This window comes from Miniopterus schreibersii (genome assembly GCF_964146895.1).
Source record: "Miniopterus schreibersii genome assembly, chromosome: 4".
NCBI lineage: Eukaryota > Metazoa > Chordata > Mammalia > Chiroptera > Miniopteridae > Miniopterus > Miniopterus schreibersii.
Window position 1 is genome coordinate 67001640 of NC_138105.1, and position 13436 is coordinate 67015075.

At 53.1% G+C, this 13436-nt stretch overlaps 1 protein-coding gene across 1 annotated transcript in view; it reads left to right on the top strand.

Annotated features, from left to right (window-relative positions):
- The window catches only part of KDM4B (lysine demethylase 4B), a 129554-nt gene extending 121873 nt beyond the window's left edge, over positions 1-7681 (top strand). The window contains exons 20-24 of the mRNA XM_081136619.1: positions 2325-2510; positions 2589-2753; positions 3174-3293; positions 4180-4272; positions 5519-7681. Of these exons, the coding sequence (XP_080992745.1) occupies positions 2325-2510; positions 2589-2753; positions 3174-3293; positions 4180-4272; positions 5519-5692 (738 nt within the window). The 3' untranslated portion in view covers positions 5693-7681. The remainder of the gene's footprint in view (positions 1-2324; positions 2511-2588; positions 2754-3173; positions 3294-4179; positions 4273-5518) is intronic.
- The last annotated feature ends 5755 nt before the right edge of the window (positions 7682-13436 follow it).

Here is a 13436-nt window from a genome sequence, read left to right on the forward strand (position 1 = left end):
TCTGACTCTTAGCATGTGCTGGCTTCCATTCTTGGCTTGGCTGCCAGCCAGCTGTGTGACTCCAGACACACTCCTTGACCTCTCTGTGCCTCAGCCTTCCCCTCTGTAACAGTTCTCTGCATGGTGCACATTGATGGACCTCATAGTAAAGTGCTGATTAAGCTGTCTGAGTGCCAGTACATGCTCTCAGGTTGATCATTGCTGTGAGATTGTGGCAGCCATGCTGGGGATATGTCTCACTTGGACGTGGAGGTGGCAGCTCTGACAGGGATGTGTGCATGGCACCTGGGAGCTGGGACTTTGGCTGGGGCACCTGAAGCATGGCTGCTTTTTCTGCCTGGTTTATTTCCCAGCTGCCTGGGGCAGTCCCGAGGTATTGATGCTCCTCCAGGCTTATGGAGGGCAGAAGGCAGAGAACTTGGGCTGTGGGCAGTGGACCTGGTAGGAAGGAAGGAACAGGGACACCCACCTCATGCCCACAGGTGCTAGGCTGAGTGGGCACTAGCAGGAGCCTTTGGGGGACAGGGACCTCAATCATGGAGTGCCGGGCGCAGACGGCCATCAGGAAGAGGCTGTGGCCTGCAGGTGATTATGGGCATAAAGCCTTCATCATTCAGGTGGAGTGATGGTGTGGTGCACGGCCTGTGATCCATCCTCCCCCAGACGCTTTATGGAGCATCTGACATTTCCAGCTTGCAGCCTCTTCATTACCAGCGCTTGTAACGATGAATTAAAAATCCTTTTACACGAGGCTTGCTTGTACTGCTTAATGGAGCCGCGCAAGGAAGCCAGTGGTTAACTCCTGCTTGCCCAGCCTTCTGCCCACCTTCCTGGGGCCACACACAGGCCACATGCTTGGGAACAGTCACTCCTGGTCATTGTCCATCAATCTATCCCCAGTACTCCTTGGCCACTGCCTCTGGTACCTGGGGGGGTCCTGGTGAGTTGGGGCTGGCCCGGTCTGTACAGTGGCCTGAGCCATGTGCTCATCCCCCTCACCAAGCTGGGATGGGTTCTGGAAAAACTCAGACACCGAACCCACTCATGCTCAGCTTGTGACAGCTGGCATAGTGGGGGCCTGGCCACATTCTTCATGGTCCAGAAACTCAGAATAATGAGCTGCCACCACTGGGGCAGGGGGATAATTGTGCTTTGAGTCAGGCCAGGCTGTTGGGTTTCTCCTGGGCCTCGGGTGGGGCAGGTGACACATGGAAGATCTCAAGCCTGTGGGCTTTCAGGAGGGACAGCTCCTCCTGGGACCTCAGGGCAGCTGTGCTCACCTCTGCTCTGCGGAAGGTCCAGGACTCGAGGGTAATGCTGCATGGAGCATGTTGTATGTCAGTGCCCATCCCACAGGCCAGCAGGAGAATTAAGTATTGACAGTTTAATAATGAGATCTCATTGTCATCGATCGGTTTGGCAGCTCCTGCAGCGCCCTTGGCCACTGTGCTTATCTGGCTTTTGAACATGGTTTACAGAGCAATAAAAGCCACTTATTAAATGCTCAGAGTGACGGGCACCAGTGTGCCTGGCGACTGCTGAGCTGGGGGTGTGGGGGTGGCCCTGGACGCTGATGCCACAGGAGCAGGTCACTCTGGGTGGGGGGCATTCCCACCACAAGACCCCCACAGTGTTGAAAGGCCTCATTCAGACCCTCCTCCTTATGAAGGAAGCTACTCTGCAGTGCTTTTTATTCAAAATTAAGATAAAATTCACTATTTTAAAGTGAGCAATTCAGTAGCTCTTAGTGCATTCACAGAGTTGTATTGCCATCACCTCTAATTCCAAAACATTCTATCACCCCAAAAAGAAATCCCTCCCTTTTGCCCACCCCTGGCAGCCCCTTTCCTGTCTCTAGATTTGCCTGTCTGGACATTTCACATAAATGGAATCACACACTGTGTGGCCTTTTGTGTCTGGTTTTTCTCACTGAGCATCATGTTTTCAAGGTCCATCCATGTTGTAGCGAGTGTCAGTGCCTCCGGCTTTTTTTTGGCTAAACTGTATTCCACTTTGTGTCTCTTTGGTGCCTGTTGCAGGCACCTCTGCAGAGGGGTCAGTGTAGAAGGATCCTGAGAATGCCCCTGGGGATTGGAGCTACAGGCTGGGTTGGTTTGGGGGGCTTTCTGCCATGGTCAGAGTCCCACTACGTGGACTCCCTGGGCTTTTCCTAGGTTGCCTCCAGCCAATGCCAGGCTGCCAGGGCCTCTGCCTTCCAGTCCTGGATCTTAGGGTCACTCCCAGGAGACGGTCCTGGAGGCCCAGTGGGGGGCTCCCAGCACCAGGTGCCAGCATGAGCCCATTTCCTCTCCATGTCACCCCAGAAATGCGTGTACTGCCGGAAGCGGATGAAGAAGGTGTCTGGGGCATGTATCCAGTGCTCCTGCGAGCACTGCTCCACCTCCTTCCACGTGACCTGCGCCCACGCTGCCGGGGTCCTCATGGAGCCAGATGACTGGCCCTACGTCGTCTCCATCACCTGCTTCAAGCACAAGTCGGGAGGCCATGCTGTGAGTGCCCAGCCCTCCCGCCCCCTCCCATTACCCTAAGCCCAAGTGCTGACACAGCCTTCTTCCCTCCACCCCCAGGTCCAGTTCCTGAGGGCTGTGTCCTTAGGCCAGGTGGTCATCACCAAGAACCGCAATGGGCTTTACTACCGGTGCCGTGTTATCGGCACCACCACGCAGACCTTCTATGAAGTGAACTTTGATGATGGGTCCTACAGTGACAACCTGTACCCAGAGAGCATCACCGTGAGCTGTGGGCGGGCACAGGGTGGGCAGGGGTGCTGTTAGGAAGTCAGTAGGTGACCCAGTCCCTTAGAGGAGTCACTTGTGTCCAGGGTCACCTGTGACCCCACTGGACAGGTCCAGGCTGTAGGCCCCCTGCAGGGAAAGCACTGCCTGTTTCTGCAGAAACAGAGCAGAAAGCTTTGTCAGTCCAGATGAGCCTACAGCAGGGAGGCCCTCCAGGGTGGGCAGTGGCAGCCAGCCCCCATCCCCTGCCTAGCACCCGATTGTGTATGTTCATGCTGCTTGAGGGTTCAGGCAGAGAGCACCGCTGGCTTCCACAGGCAGCACAGCACAGGGAGGATCTAAACCCCAAGGAGCCCACGGGCACTGATGCCCAGGGACCTACCACCTCCCCTCCCACCACATTCTTGCCTCCAACAGAGTAGAGACTGTGTCCGGCTGGGACCCCCATCTGAGGGGGAGTTTGTTGAACTCCGGTGGACTGATGGCAATATCTACAAGGCCAAGTTCATTTCCTCTGTGACCAGTCACATCTATCAGGTAAGCAGGGCCCTGTCTCCCAGGTACAGGACACAGGGGGGCCCTCAGGCTTGGGGGACCCTTGAGTGTCCTGTTTGGGATTGATCGCTCTTTGTTCACCTAACCTAGAAAGTCAGGGCTTGTTATATTTTTCAGCTGGAAGGGGCCTCAAATTGTCTAATATTTTCCCCTTTACAAATGTTTTCTTGATTTTTTTTTTGGTGTGTGGGAAGGCATAGATAACATAAAATGTACTCTTTTAATCATTTTAAAGCATATACAGTTTAGTGTCCCTGATTTTTTCCCCCTCTTTAATTGCTCAATCCCTCCTCCCCCAAGCCCCTCTGATTTTTTTAAAATATATTTTTATTGATTTCAGAGAGAGAGGAAAGGAGAGGGGGAGAGAGAGACAAACATCAATGATGAGAGAGTCATTGATTGGCTGCCTCCTGCACGCCCTCGACTGGGGATCGAGCCCACAGCCCGGGCATGTGCCCTGACCGGAAATCGAACCTTGATCTCCTGGACCCTAGGTCGATGCTCAACCACTGAGCCACACTGGCTGAGCCGATTTTTTTTATTTTTTTATATGAAGATAGTTGTGAGTTTCTTCCCATGATTGCAGAAGAGAAAACATTTACAAGTGTGGACTCTTAGAAGAAAAACCATGCATGTCCCAGCAATCACAGATGATGGCTGCGAATTCTTTACTGTTTTGCTTTCTCTTATGTTGTCTGCACCCTCCATCATTTTTAATCACATCCCTTTTCCCCTCCTGCCCTTGGTGAGTGGGGCCATGAGTGAGCCAGCACCCTTCTTGGCAGTTGAGCAGCAGTGGCCCTGGGTGGGACCTTGGGAGTCAGTCACTGGCACCAGGCACCGGTCTGAGAACTGTGCCCCTGGGCAGGTGGAATTTGAAGATGGGTCCCAGCTGACAGTGAAGCGTGGCGACATCTTCACCCTGGATGAGGAGCTGCCCAAGAGGGTCCGGTCACGGCTGGTAAGTGGCTGCACAAGGTGGGCTGGGGGAGAAGCTGCCCTGAGGGGCCCTTAGTAGTCATGGGGATGTGGCCGTGACCTCCCTGCCTTGGCTTTTGCTCCCCCTGGGGGGCAACTGAGGGTAGTTCTCAGGGAGTGAGCATGTTCTGTGGCAGGTAGGGGCAAGTTGGAGGACCCTTCCCAGTGACAGCGCAGCGAGGAGGAGATAAAGCTGCACCAGCCAGACTCATTGTGACGCATCCTGCACTTGGTGCACCTGCCACCTGCACACTAAATCTGAGCTCCAAGGTTGGCGGTGCAAAAAGAAACACTTTTCCAAAGCTCATTCCTTTTCAAAGGGAGCAGTGAGTCCCTGAGGTTGGACGCGACTGTCCTTTTCTCCTAGCCTGTCACTGTTCTCTTTCTTTGAGATTAATCCAAAGACCAGGTTTTAAGGAGCAGGCAGCTGGGGCTGTGGGTGAATGAGTTCAAAGTGAGAGCTGGTGGGGGTTGCACAGCTGACCTCAGACACCAGGCTCCCTTGGGGAATGAGCAGCTGTGCCTCCATCACTCTGGATGGCACAGCCACTCCTCACAGCCACCTGTGGGACAGAACAGCCTGGCCGCTGTCCCTTCTAGGGGCCAGTGACTAGAGGTGTAGGGCCCCCTTTGTGGCCCGCCTGCTGGGAGGCTCACGCACAGGATTGGGGGTTTACACAGAGATAGGAGCACCAAGAAGCCATCCCCAGTGACTGATTGTCCCTCTCGGAAGGTCATTAGGTGAGAGACAGTGGCCTTTGGCCCCCAGCAGGGCAGGCATTTACTCCAGCTAGGCGCCCTGGTGGAGCCGTTTCAATCTGTTCAGGCAGCTATACAAATACCTTAGACTGGGCGGCTTAAACAACAAACATTATGCCCCACAGTCCTAGAAGCGGGACAGCCAAGACCAAGGCACAGGGAGATCTGGTGTCTGGTGAGACCCTCTTCCTAGTTCACAGCCAGCCCCCTTCTGCTGCCCTTATGTGGCAGAGAGATAGAATAGAGAGAGAGAGAGAGAGAGAGAGAGCTCTCTGGGGTCCTTTTACAAGGGCACTAATCCCACTTATAAGGGACTCGCCCTAATGACTTAATGCTTTCCCGAAGGACCCACCTCCTAATGCCATCACACTGGTGGGAAGAGCTTCAACACAGGAATTTGGGGACACACAAACTTTCAGCCCATAACACCCCCTTCTGCACTAACTCCTGTGCTGTCTGCTCCCCCACAGTCAGTCAGCACCGGGGCACCCCAAGAAAGCGTCTTCTCAGGAGAGGAAGTAAAGGCCGCCAAGCGCCCGAGGGTGGGCACCCCGCGCACCGAGGACTCGGGGCGGAACCCAGACTACCTGGCCTTCATGGAGAGCCTCCTGCAGGCACAGTGCCGGCCCAGGGCCCCCTTCTAAGACAGCCAGCCAGCCGCCCAGCCACCCCTCGGCCCAGCAAAGCAGGCGGCAGCGGGCCCTGGCATTTGCTTGCTGTGAATTCCTGTCCTCGCCTCCCTGCCCCGAGAGGCTACCTCCATGCTCTGTGGGGACAGGAGCAAGCAGGACGCTGGCAGCAGCCCGGACTCAGGGAGTGGGGCCATGCCGGCTCTGGGGGGGCCGGCTGGGGCTCTCAACACCCCCACTACTCAGATTTGTAAACCACGTAAGCTCTTCTCGAAAAGGTGCTACTGCGTTGCCTGCCTCCTGAGCAGCCTTTGAGATTGTGACTCCTGTACATAAATCACCTTTGTGAGGCTCTTTCTATAAATACCTATTGTTTAAAAAACTCAAGAAAAAAGGAAAACAAAGAAGAGGGTAAATTCCCTAAAGTTGTCTTCTAGATTTGTGGCTTTAAAAACAAAACAAGACAAAAAACGTTCTTTTTATCAGAACTGAGACATGCTGAGGGAGACAGAAGCATCTCATTTTTTTGTTTGTTGTTTTAAAATCTTACTCCTCTGCGGGCAGGCAGGGCAGCGCGGTGAGGCCTGGGAGGGGGAGGCGCAGGACACCCAGTGCCAGGCGCCAGGCAACACCCTGTCACCTGCCCTCTCCCCAACTTCATGGAGATCTGAGCGGCTGGCACCATGGTCCCCACCAATGTCCACAGTGCCGGACCCTCTCTGCCAGGCAGGAGGAAGACAGGAGGAGGCTGGAGTACCTTTTGGTGGCCGAGTGCTGGCCACGGGTATCTAGGAGCCTCCCTCCTGTCTGCAGAGCGCCTTTGCAAAATAAACAGTCTCTTCTGGTTTGTTCCATCTTTTGCTTCTTCCCCCGTGAGAACCATTCCACAGCTGAGGCCTGCGGTATGCAAGAGGGCTCTGTGCAGACTGAGTGTCCCTGGTGCAACCCAGGCGTCCCTCAGCCTTTTCAGAGGGAGGGAGCCCTAAAAGCCTGGGCGACTTCCTGCACCCGGAGCAGGTGGGCACCTGGCGTCCAGGGAGGGAGGACCCAGAGCCAAATCAGGCCTTCCAGGTGGCCCAAGTCCAGCCTGTGTCCCCGGACTCCCAGGTGCCCCTGCTTTGGATGGGGTCCTACGTAGGTATGGGGGCATGGGGAGGGCCTCCTGGGACCCTGAGGGGCTGGCAGCATCCTCTGTCCTTTTTGTGACCCTTGTGTCTGGGAGAGAGCAAGTGAGAGATGGAGAGGGCATCACTGCTTTCAACTGGAAGGAAATCTGCCTTTTAAGAGTTGTGGGTTGAATTTAGGAGAGAGAAAAACACGCTTTTCTCATGAGCTTGGGAAGGACACCGCCAGCTCAGCCCACTTTCTCTATCTCTGCTGTCCCTGCTCTCCCCTGCAGGATTGAGAGCGTCATTTGCGTGTATAAAATTTTTTTAATTAAAAAAAAGTGTTCTAATGATTACCAGGCCAGAGAGAACTATTTAAGGAAAATGGAGAGTATGTAAATGAGCCAAGAACCTTTCATTTCCTTGGTGGGGGGAGGAGGGCAGGTGTCCGAGTGGGCGGGGGCGGGGAGGGACTGAGGGGAGTCAGCCGAAATGTGGGGGTTTCCCTCTGCATGCAGCAGCCCCGCCTGGTGGTGCCGTCACTGTATTCATATGTAGTTTGAAAATGCTATTTATATTGTAAAGAAAATAAAAAGAAGCAGGAAGACACCCTTGTGGTCCTTGGGGCCCTAAGGGGTCTGAGGGATAGCCAGCCCTGTGGCGGGGTCTCTGGGTTGCACCCCTGTCATGGGTTCCGGGATGACTTGTGCAGACAAGTTGCCGCACAGCAAAGGGGAAACACATTTCCCCACAAAGATATATGTGTCTATGTGCAAAAACAACCCACCTGCCCTGATTTTTTTCCAACCTGAGATTAAGGATGTGCTGTATTTTTGCCTAATTTCCCTGCCTCTAGGTTCATAATGAATTAAAGGCTCATGAGCACTGCGATTACAGGTCCATGTCGTTGGTGTGTCTTCATTTCTGAGTGGTGCCTGGGAGGTGGGATGGCCGTCTCCTCCAGGGGGAACAGAACCTGCTCCCTAGGTTGTGGAGCTGCTCAGCAGGTCCTGACTCCTCAGGGACTCCCAGCCCCCAGGATGGAGGACAGTTCCTTCCCAAGCTGGATTTTCATAGCTTGTATCTGCAGACGACTCCACATAGGCTTTCTGGTCCCCCTCTCAGGGTTGTAGGTAGCAGAGGTAGCTGTGGCAGTGGGTCCCCTCTGCAAGACAATCAAGGCAGGACCTTCTGTCTTTGATCCCTCTCTTGTCTGGAAAAAATGGCCATCCTCTCCTACTGCCTTCTCAGCCTCTGCCCAGTTCCTGTGACATCTGAGTGGTGGGCATCTATTGGGCATGCGAGACAGTGGGGTCTCCCAGCCCTGAGATGTGTCTGGGCCCCTGGTATTTGTGAACGTGTCACTCATCTAACAAGTACTGGGAAACAGCAGCAACGCAGCAGGTCCGATCCTGGCCCTCAAGCTGACACCGGTGAGAGAGGCGGGGAGTAAGTAAAATGTATGGGATGTCAACTGTGATGTAAACAACAAAGGGGAATGTGGTAGGATGTGCGGGTAGTGGTGTCATATTTTTAGCTGGGAGTCCTGAAGGAGATGAGAAAGTGAGCCATGGGCAGCCAGTGCAAAGGTCCTGGGGCAGGACTGCCTGACATGTTGGAGGAGCAGCCAGGAAACCTATGTGGCTGGAGCAGAGTGAGCAAGGAGGAGAGAGGGAAGAGGTGAGGGCAAGGAGGTGAATAGGGGCAGGTCATGCAAGGTCTTGTGGGCCTCAGGGAGGACTTGTTCCTTTATCCCAAGGGAGGTGGGAGCCCTGGAGGGCAGTGGACTAAGGAGGGATGGGACATGCCTCTGGTGCTCACAGGCGCCCTCTGGCGGCTGCAGGGAGGACAGCCTGGGGGTGAGGGTGGGAGCTGGGATCAAGGTGGAGGGAAGGGCACTGAGCACCTGGAAAGATGGCATCGCCATGAACTGGGATGGGGCAGGCTGGGAGTAGGGAGAGATCAGCAGCTTGGATTGAACACAATCCCCTACGAGAAGAGACAGGGGTCTGGGGGCCAGGGTAGAGCCTTTAGGAGATGTCAGCTCACAGGTGATATGTTTACTGGACTGGTGAGAAGGGGACTCAGGACTAGGCCCCAGGGTGATGAGGAAGAGCAGCCAGTGACATGGGGTAACCCTCTCTGAGCCTCAGCTTTTCCTCTGCAGAGCGGGTGTCCTTATAGGGCAATGGTGTCCTGAGCAGAGATTTCCTTTGATAAAATGTCCATCCAGCCACGGCCACCCTCTCACCCCACTTCTCAGACCCTCCTTTTCAGAGAGAAGCTGCCTTCAACAGCACCAGGATTCAGTTTCCCCATTTGCTATGGGGGCCTCTGCACCATTGACTGGACAGGTCGGTGTCCTCTGAGCCTGCCCTGGGATGGGGCCGCAGACAGCAGACCCAGGTGGTCAGCACGACTGCAGATGGCCCATCATTCTCTGAAACAGTATAAAACGGAGGTGTTTGCCGCCAGGGCGGGGACACCGGGCTGGATCCCACTTGTGCAGCCATGTGGAGGCAATGGGGTCTGTTTTGCCCTGGGCACTGGGCCCTGTGCTCAGCACTAGAGTTGACTCATTTATTCAGGCGGCAAATATTTCCTGCACAGCTGCCCTGTGCCAGGACCTGAGGAGACTGCTGAACCAAAGGGAGACACAGGCATTGCTTTTGTGGAGTTTAGCGTTCAGGAAAGTAGGCAGAGCATGGAAGCATCAGGGACCACAAATACATCTCTGACATGTGCCCTGAAGGACAAAAACAGGTAGAGTCCTGGCAGAGAGGATGTCAGGGAGACTTCTAAGGGGGTGACATTTAAATGGATCCAACCCCTTAAGGAATGTCCTATCAGAAAACTCAGGGGCACATTGTGTCGAGTGTCCCCATCCTCCTAGGTAAAGGCTCCGGCAACCTAAAGCCCTTGGACCAAATCTAGCCCTCCACTTATCTTTATAAATAAAGTTTTATTAACACAGCCAAAACCATTCACTTAGCATCATCTGTGGCAGCTTTCATTCTACAACAGCAGAGCTGAGCAGCAGCAACTGAGGCCCCCTGACCCCAAAAGTCAGACATGTTTAGCATCTGGCCCTTTACAGAAAAAAATAGTCCTTATCCCAGACTTAGAGTAAGTGGGAGGTGGCAACCTCCACGCCTGGTGCCTCCAACAGCGTCATTCTCCCATGGGGCAGCCCTCAGTGCCCAGACCCACCTTGTCTCTCAAAGCTCCCAGCTAGGCCCCCTAGTCCTAGCACACTTCCCCCGACAAGAAGTGAGGCAGAAAGAAGACTGAGCAGGGACCCTCCATTCACCCATCATCCATCCACCGGGGGCTCTGCCCTCCGCGGCTTGGCACCTCTGCTCCTGCTCTCCACGGCTGGAGAACCACGCATGTCTAGTATCCAAGCCCTCCCCCCGAGTGACCACCTCAGCCGGGGCATCAAAGGATTCGGGCCTCTGTTGGCCTCTGCAGTCCGGTGTTCGTGCCTTTTATGATGGTGCTGAGATCTCCGTGTGTCTCCTCATCGCCAGTGGTGCCTTCTCTGCCCCCACCCCCAGGCCACCCCTGCCCCAAGAGGGGAGCTCTGGAACCCTCCTCAGGGAGCATTATTTATGAATTTGATTTACTTAGCACTTTAGCTCTGTTAATGGAGAAAAGAAGAATTATTTGCTGCCACAGGCAGCACGAGGCGGGGACACATGGTGGCTGGAGGAGGCGTGGCAGGGAAGGGTGAGTATCTGGATGCCTGGTGTCTCCTCAGTGCAGCATCCATTCTGCTGCTCACCAGGTGACAGGGACAGATGACTCCCCTCCCAGCAACTTCCTAGGGTGGTGGAGGAGGGGCCAACCAGGGTCTTCTACCCCACTAGCCACAGCAGTCTATTTACTTTAGAAACAACAGTAAAATGTGGGTACAAATGGGGCATTTGGAAATAGTTTATGTGGCACTGACCCTTAGTGGCCTCTGCTGGCCCCCAAACACTGCTCTGTTGCCCCATATTTAAGCCACCAACTGGTGGCTTAAAACAGGAGACATTTATTCTCTCTCTGTCCTAGAGACAGAGGTCCCAGCAAGATCAAGGTGTCATGGGGCTGCAGCCCTCCAGAAGCTCAAGGAGAGGATCTTTCTGCCTCTCTCAGCTTCTGGTGGCGACAGGCATCTCTTGGCTGTTGGCTGCATTGCTCCAATGTCTGCCTCTGTTTTCACATGGCCACCTCCCTCTGTCTGTGTCTGTCCTGTCTCCAGTGTCTCTCAGTCTTCCTCTTAAAAGGACACCAGTCACTGGATTTAAGGCCCACCTGAATAATCCAGAATGTTCTCTTCATCTCAAGACGCTTAACTTAATTACATCAGCAAAGACATTTTCCCCCAAGTAAGGTCATAGTCACAGGTTCTAGGAATTAGGACCTGGGGTATCTTTTTGGGGGCCCTCAGACAGAGCATTCCTGCATCCTTCCCCCATCATGGATCTAATGACACCCCTAATGTAACTCCCTGGTCTCACAACTGTCCCCCCATTTGACCATGAGCTCCTTGAGCATAAGGACAAGGTCTTAGTTCCCTTGGCATTTGCTGTGCTCAGCCCAGGGCCTGGCAGGTGGTTCTTTAAGTCCTGGGGTTGGTGACAGGTCCCACAGAGCCTAAGGTGGTTCGTTACCTACAGGAGGCTGGTGAGAGAGGGCTTACAAGACTGGGGGTGGGAACGGAGTAGCAGGAGTGAAGAGGGGGTGACCATCTCTGACTATAGCTTTTGAAATAGCTCTGACTCTTAAAACCATAGTCTGGTTTCATGTTCCTCCAACCATAACTTCTTAAAATCAAGCTACATTGGGAAAGGAGACAGGCAAAAAATGTCCCTGCCCCTGGGAGCTCTCAGTCTCTCAGGTGAGGCAGGCAGGATAAATAGCCAAGTTATGAAGCAGGTTAGAAGATTGTAAATGCTATGTGAAAGAAAGGGGTGGGGTACGATTTTATATAGGATGTTCAGGATCTCACTGAGAAGGTGACATTTGAGCAAAGACCCGAAGGAAGCGAGGGAATGAGTCAGGGGTACATCAGGAGAAGAGAGCTCTGAGTGGAAAGCACAGCCCGTGCAGAGGCCCTGGGGCAGAACCATGCCTGGGTGTTAGAGGAACAGTGAAGATGGCTGTGTGGCTGGAGCAGAATTAGCAAGGGGAGAGAGGGAGGAGCTGAAGGGAAAAGAGGCAGGTCATGTAGGCCTTGTGGGCTGTGGGGAGAACTTGGGATTTCACCCCAAGGGAGGTGGGAGCCCTGGAGGGCTTATAGGCAGGGATGTGAGACCTGACTCAGGGGCTCAAGGTGTTCTCTGGTGGCTGCGGTGGTGGGGACAGATTGTGTGGGGCCAGGGTAGGAAGGGAGAGAAGGGCTGGACCAGGATGTAGGGGACTGCACTGGTCCAGGCAGGCGATGATGGGGGCTGGGCTGGTGGAAGGAAAGAGGTGACCATTCTTTGGGGTCAGCAGTGTGGAGGTTCCCATGACCTTGAAAATGGAGAGTTAGGGTGGAGCAGGGGTGTGAATGCCTGGTTGGAGGGGCATCTACGATTTTATACACAGGATGGCCCTGTTCTTCGGTAAAAAGTAACATTCCATTGAATAGATGGACTGTAATTTATTTAATCAATACCCTGTTGATGGACACTGAGGTTGTTTCCAAAATGTGCCAATTAGGGATAATGCTACAGCCAAGCAGGTATCTTGTAAGCATGTTTTTCTAGAATGAATTTCTTTTATTTTTATTTATTTTTAATTTATCTTTATTGTTGAGAGTATTACAGGTGTCCCATTTTCCCCCCCAATTGACCCCCACCACTTCGCTCCCACCCCCTCCCCAGGCCTTCACCCCATTATTAACTGCGTCCATGGGTTATGCATATATGCATATAACTTCTTTGGTTAAACTCTTCCCACCCTCCCCCCCTTCCCTCTTTCCTTTGAAATATGATCGTCTGTTACATGAGTCAATGTCTCTGGGTCTATTTAGTTTGTCAGATTCTTTTGTTCATTAGCTTCTTCTTAAAGAAGACCCTTCAACATTTCCTGTAGTGCTGGTTTGGTGGTGATGAACTCCTTTAGCTTTTCCTTGTCTGAGCTCTTTTTCTGACCTTCAATTGTAAATGATAGCTTTGCTGGGTAGAGCAATCTTGGTTGTAGTTCCATGTTTTTCATCACTGAATATTTCATGCCACTCCCTTCTGGCCTGCAAAGTTTCAGTTGATAAATCAGCTGACAAGTATGGGTGCTCCCTTGTAGGTAACTAACTGCTTTTCTCTTGCTGCTTTTAAGATTCTCTCTTTGTCTTTAACCTTTGGCATTTTAATTATGATGTGTCTTGCTGTGGGCCTCTTTGGGTTCCTCTTGTTTGGGACCCTCTGTGCTTCCTGGACTTGTAAGTCTATTTCTTTCCCCAGGTAGGGGAAGTTTTCTGTCATTTTTTCAAATAGGTTTTCAATTTCTTGGTCTCTTTCTTCCCCTTCTGGCACCCCAATAATACGAATGTTGGGCCTCTTGAAGTTGTCCCTGAGGCTCCTTATACAATCTTCATATTTCTGGATTCTTTTTTCTCTTTGCTCTTCTGGTTGGGTGTGTTTTGTTTCCTCATGTTCCAAATTGCTGATTTGATTCTCAGCATC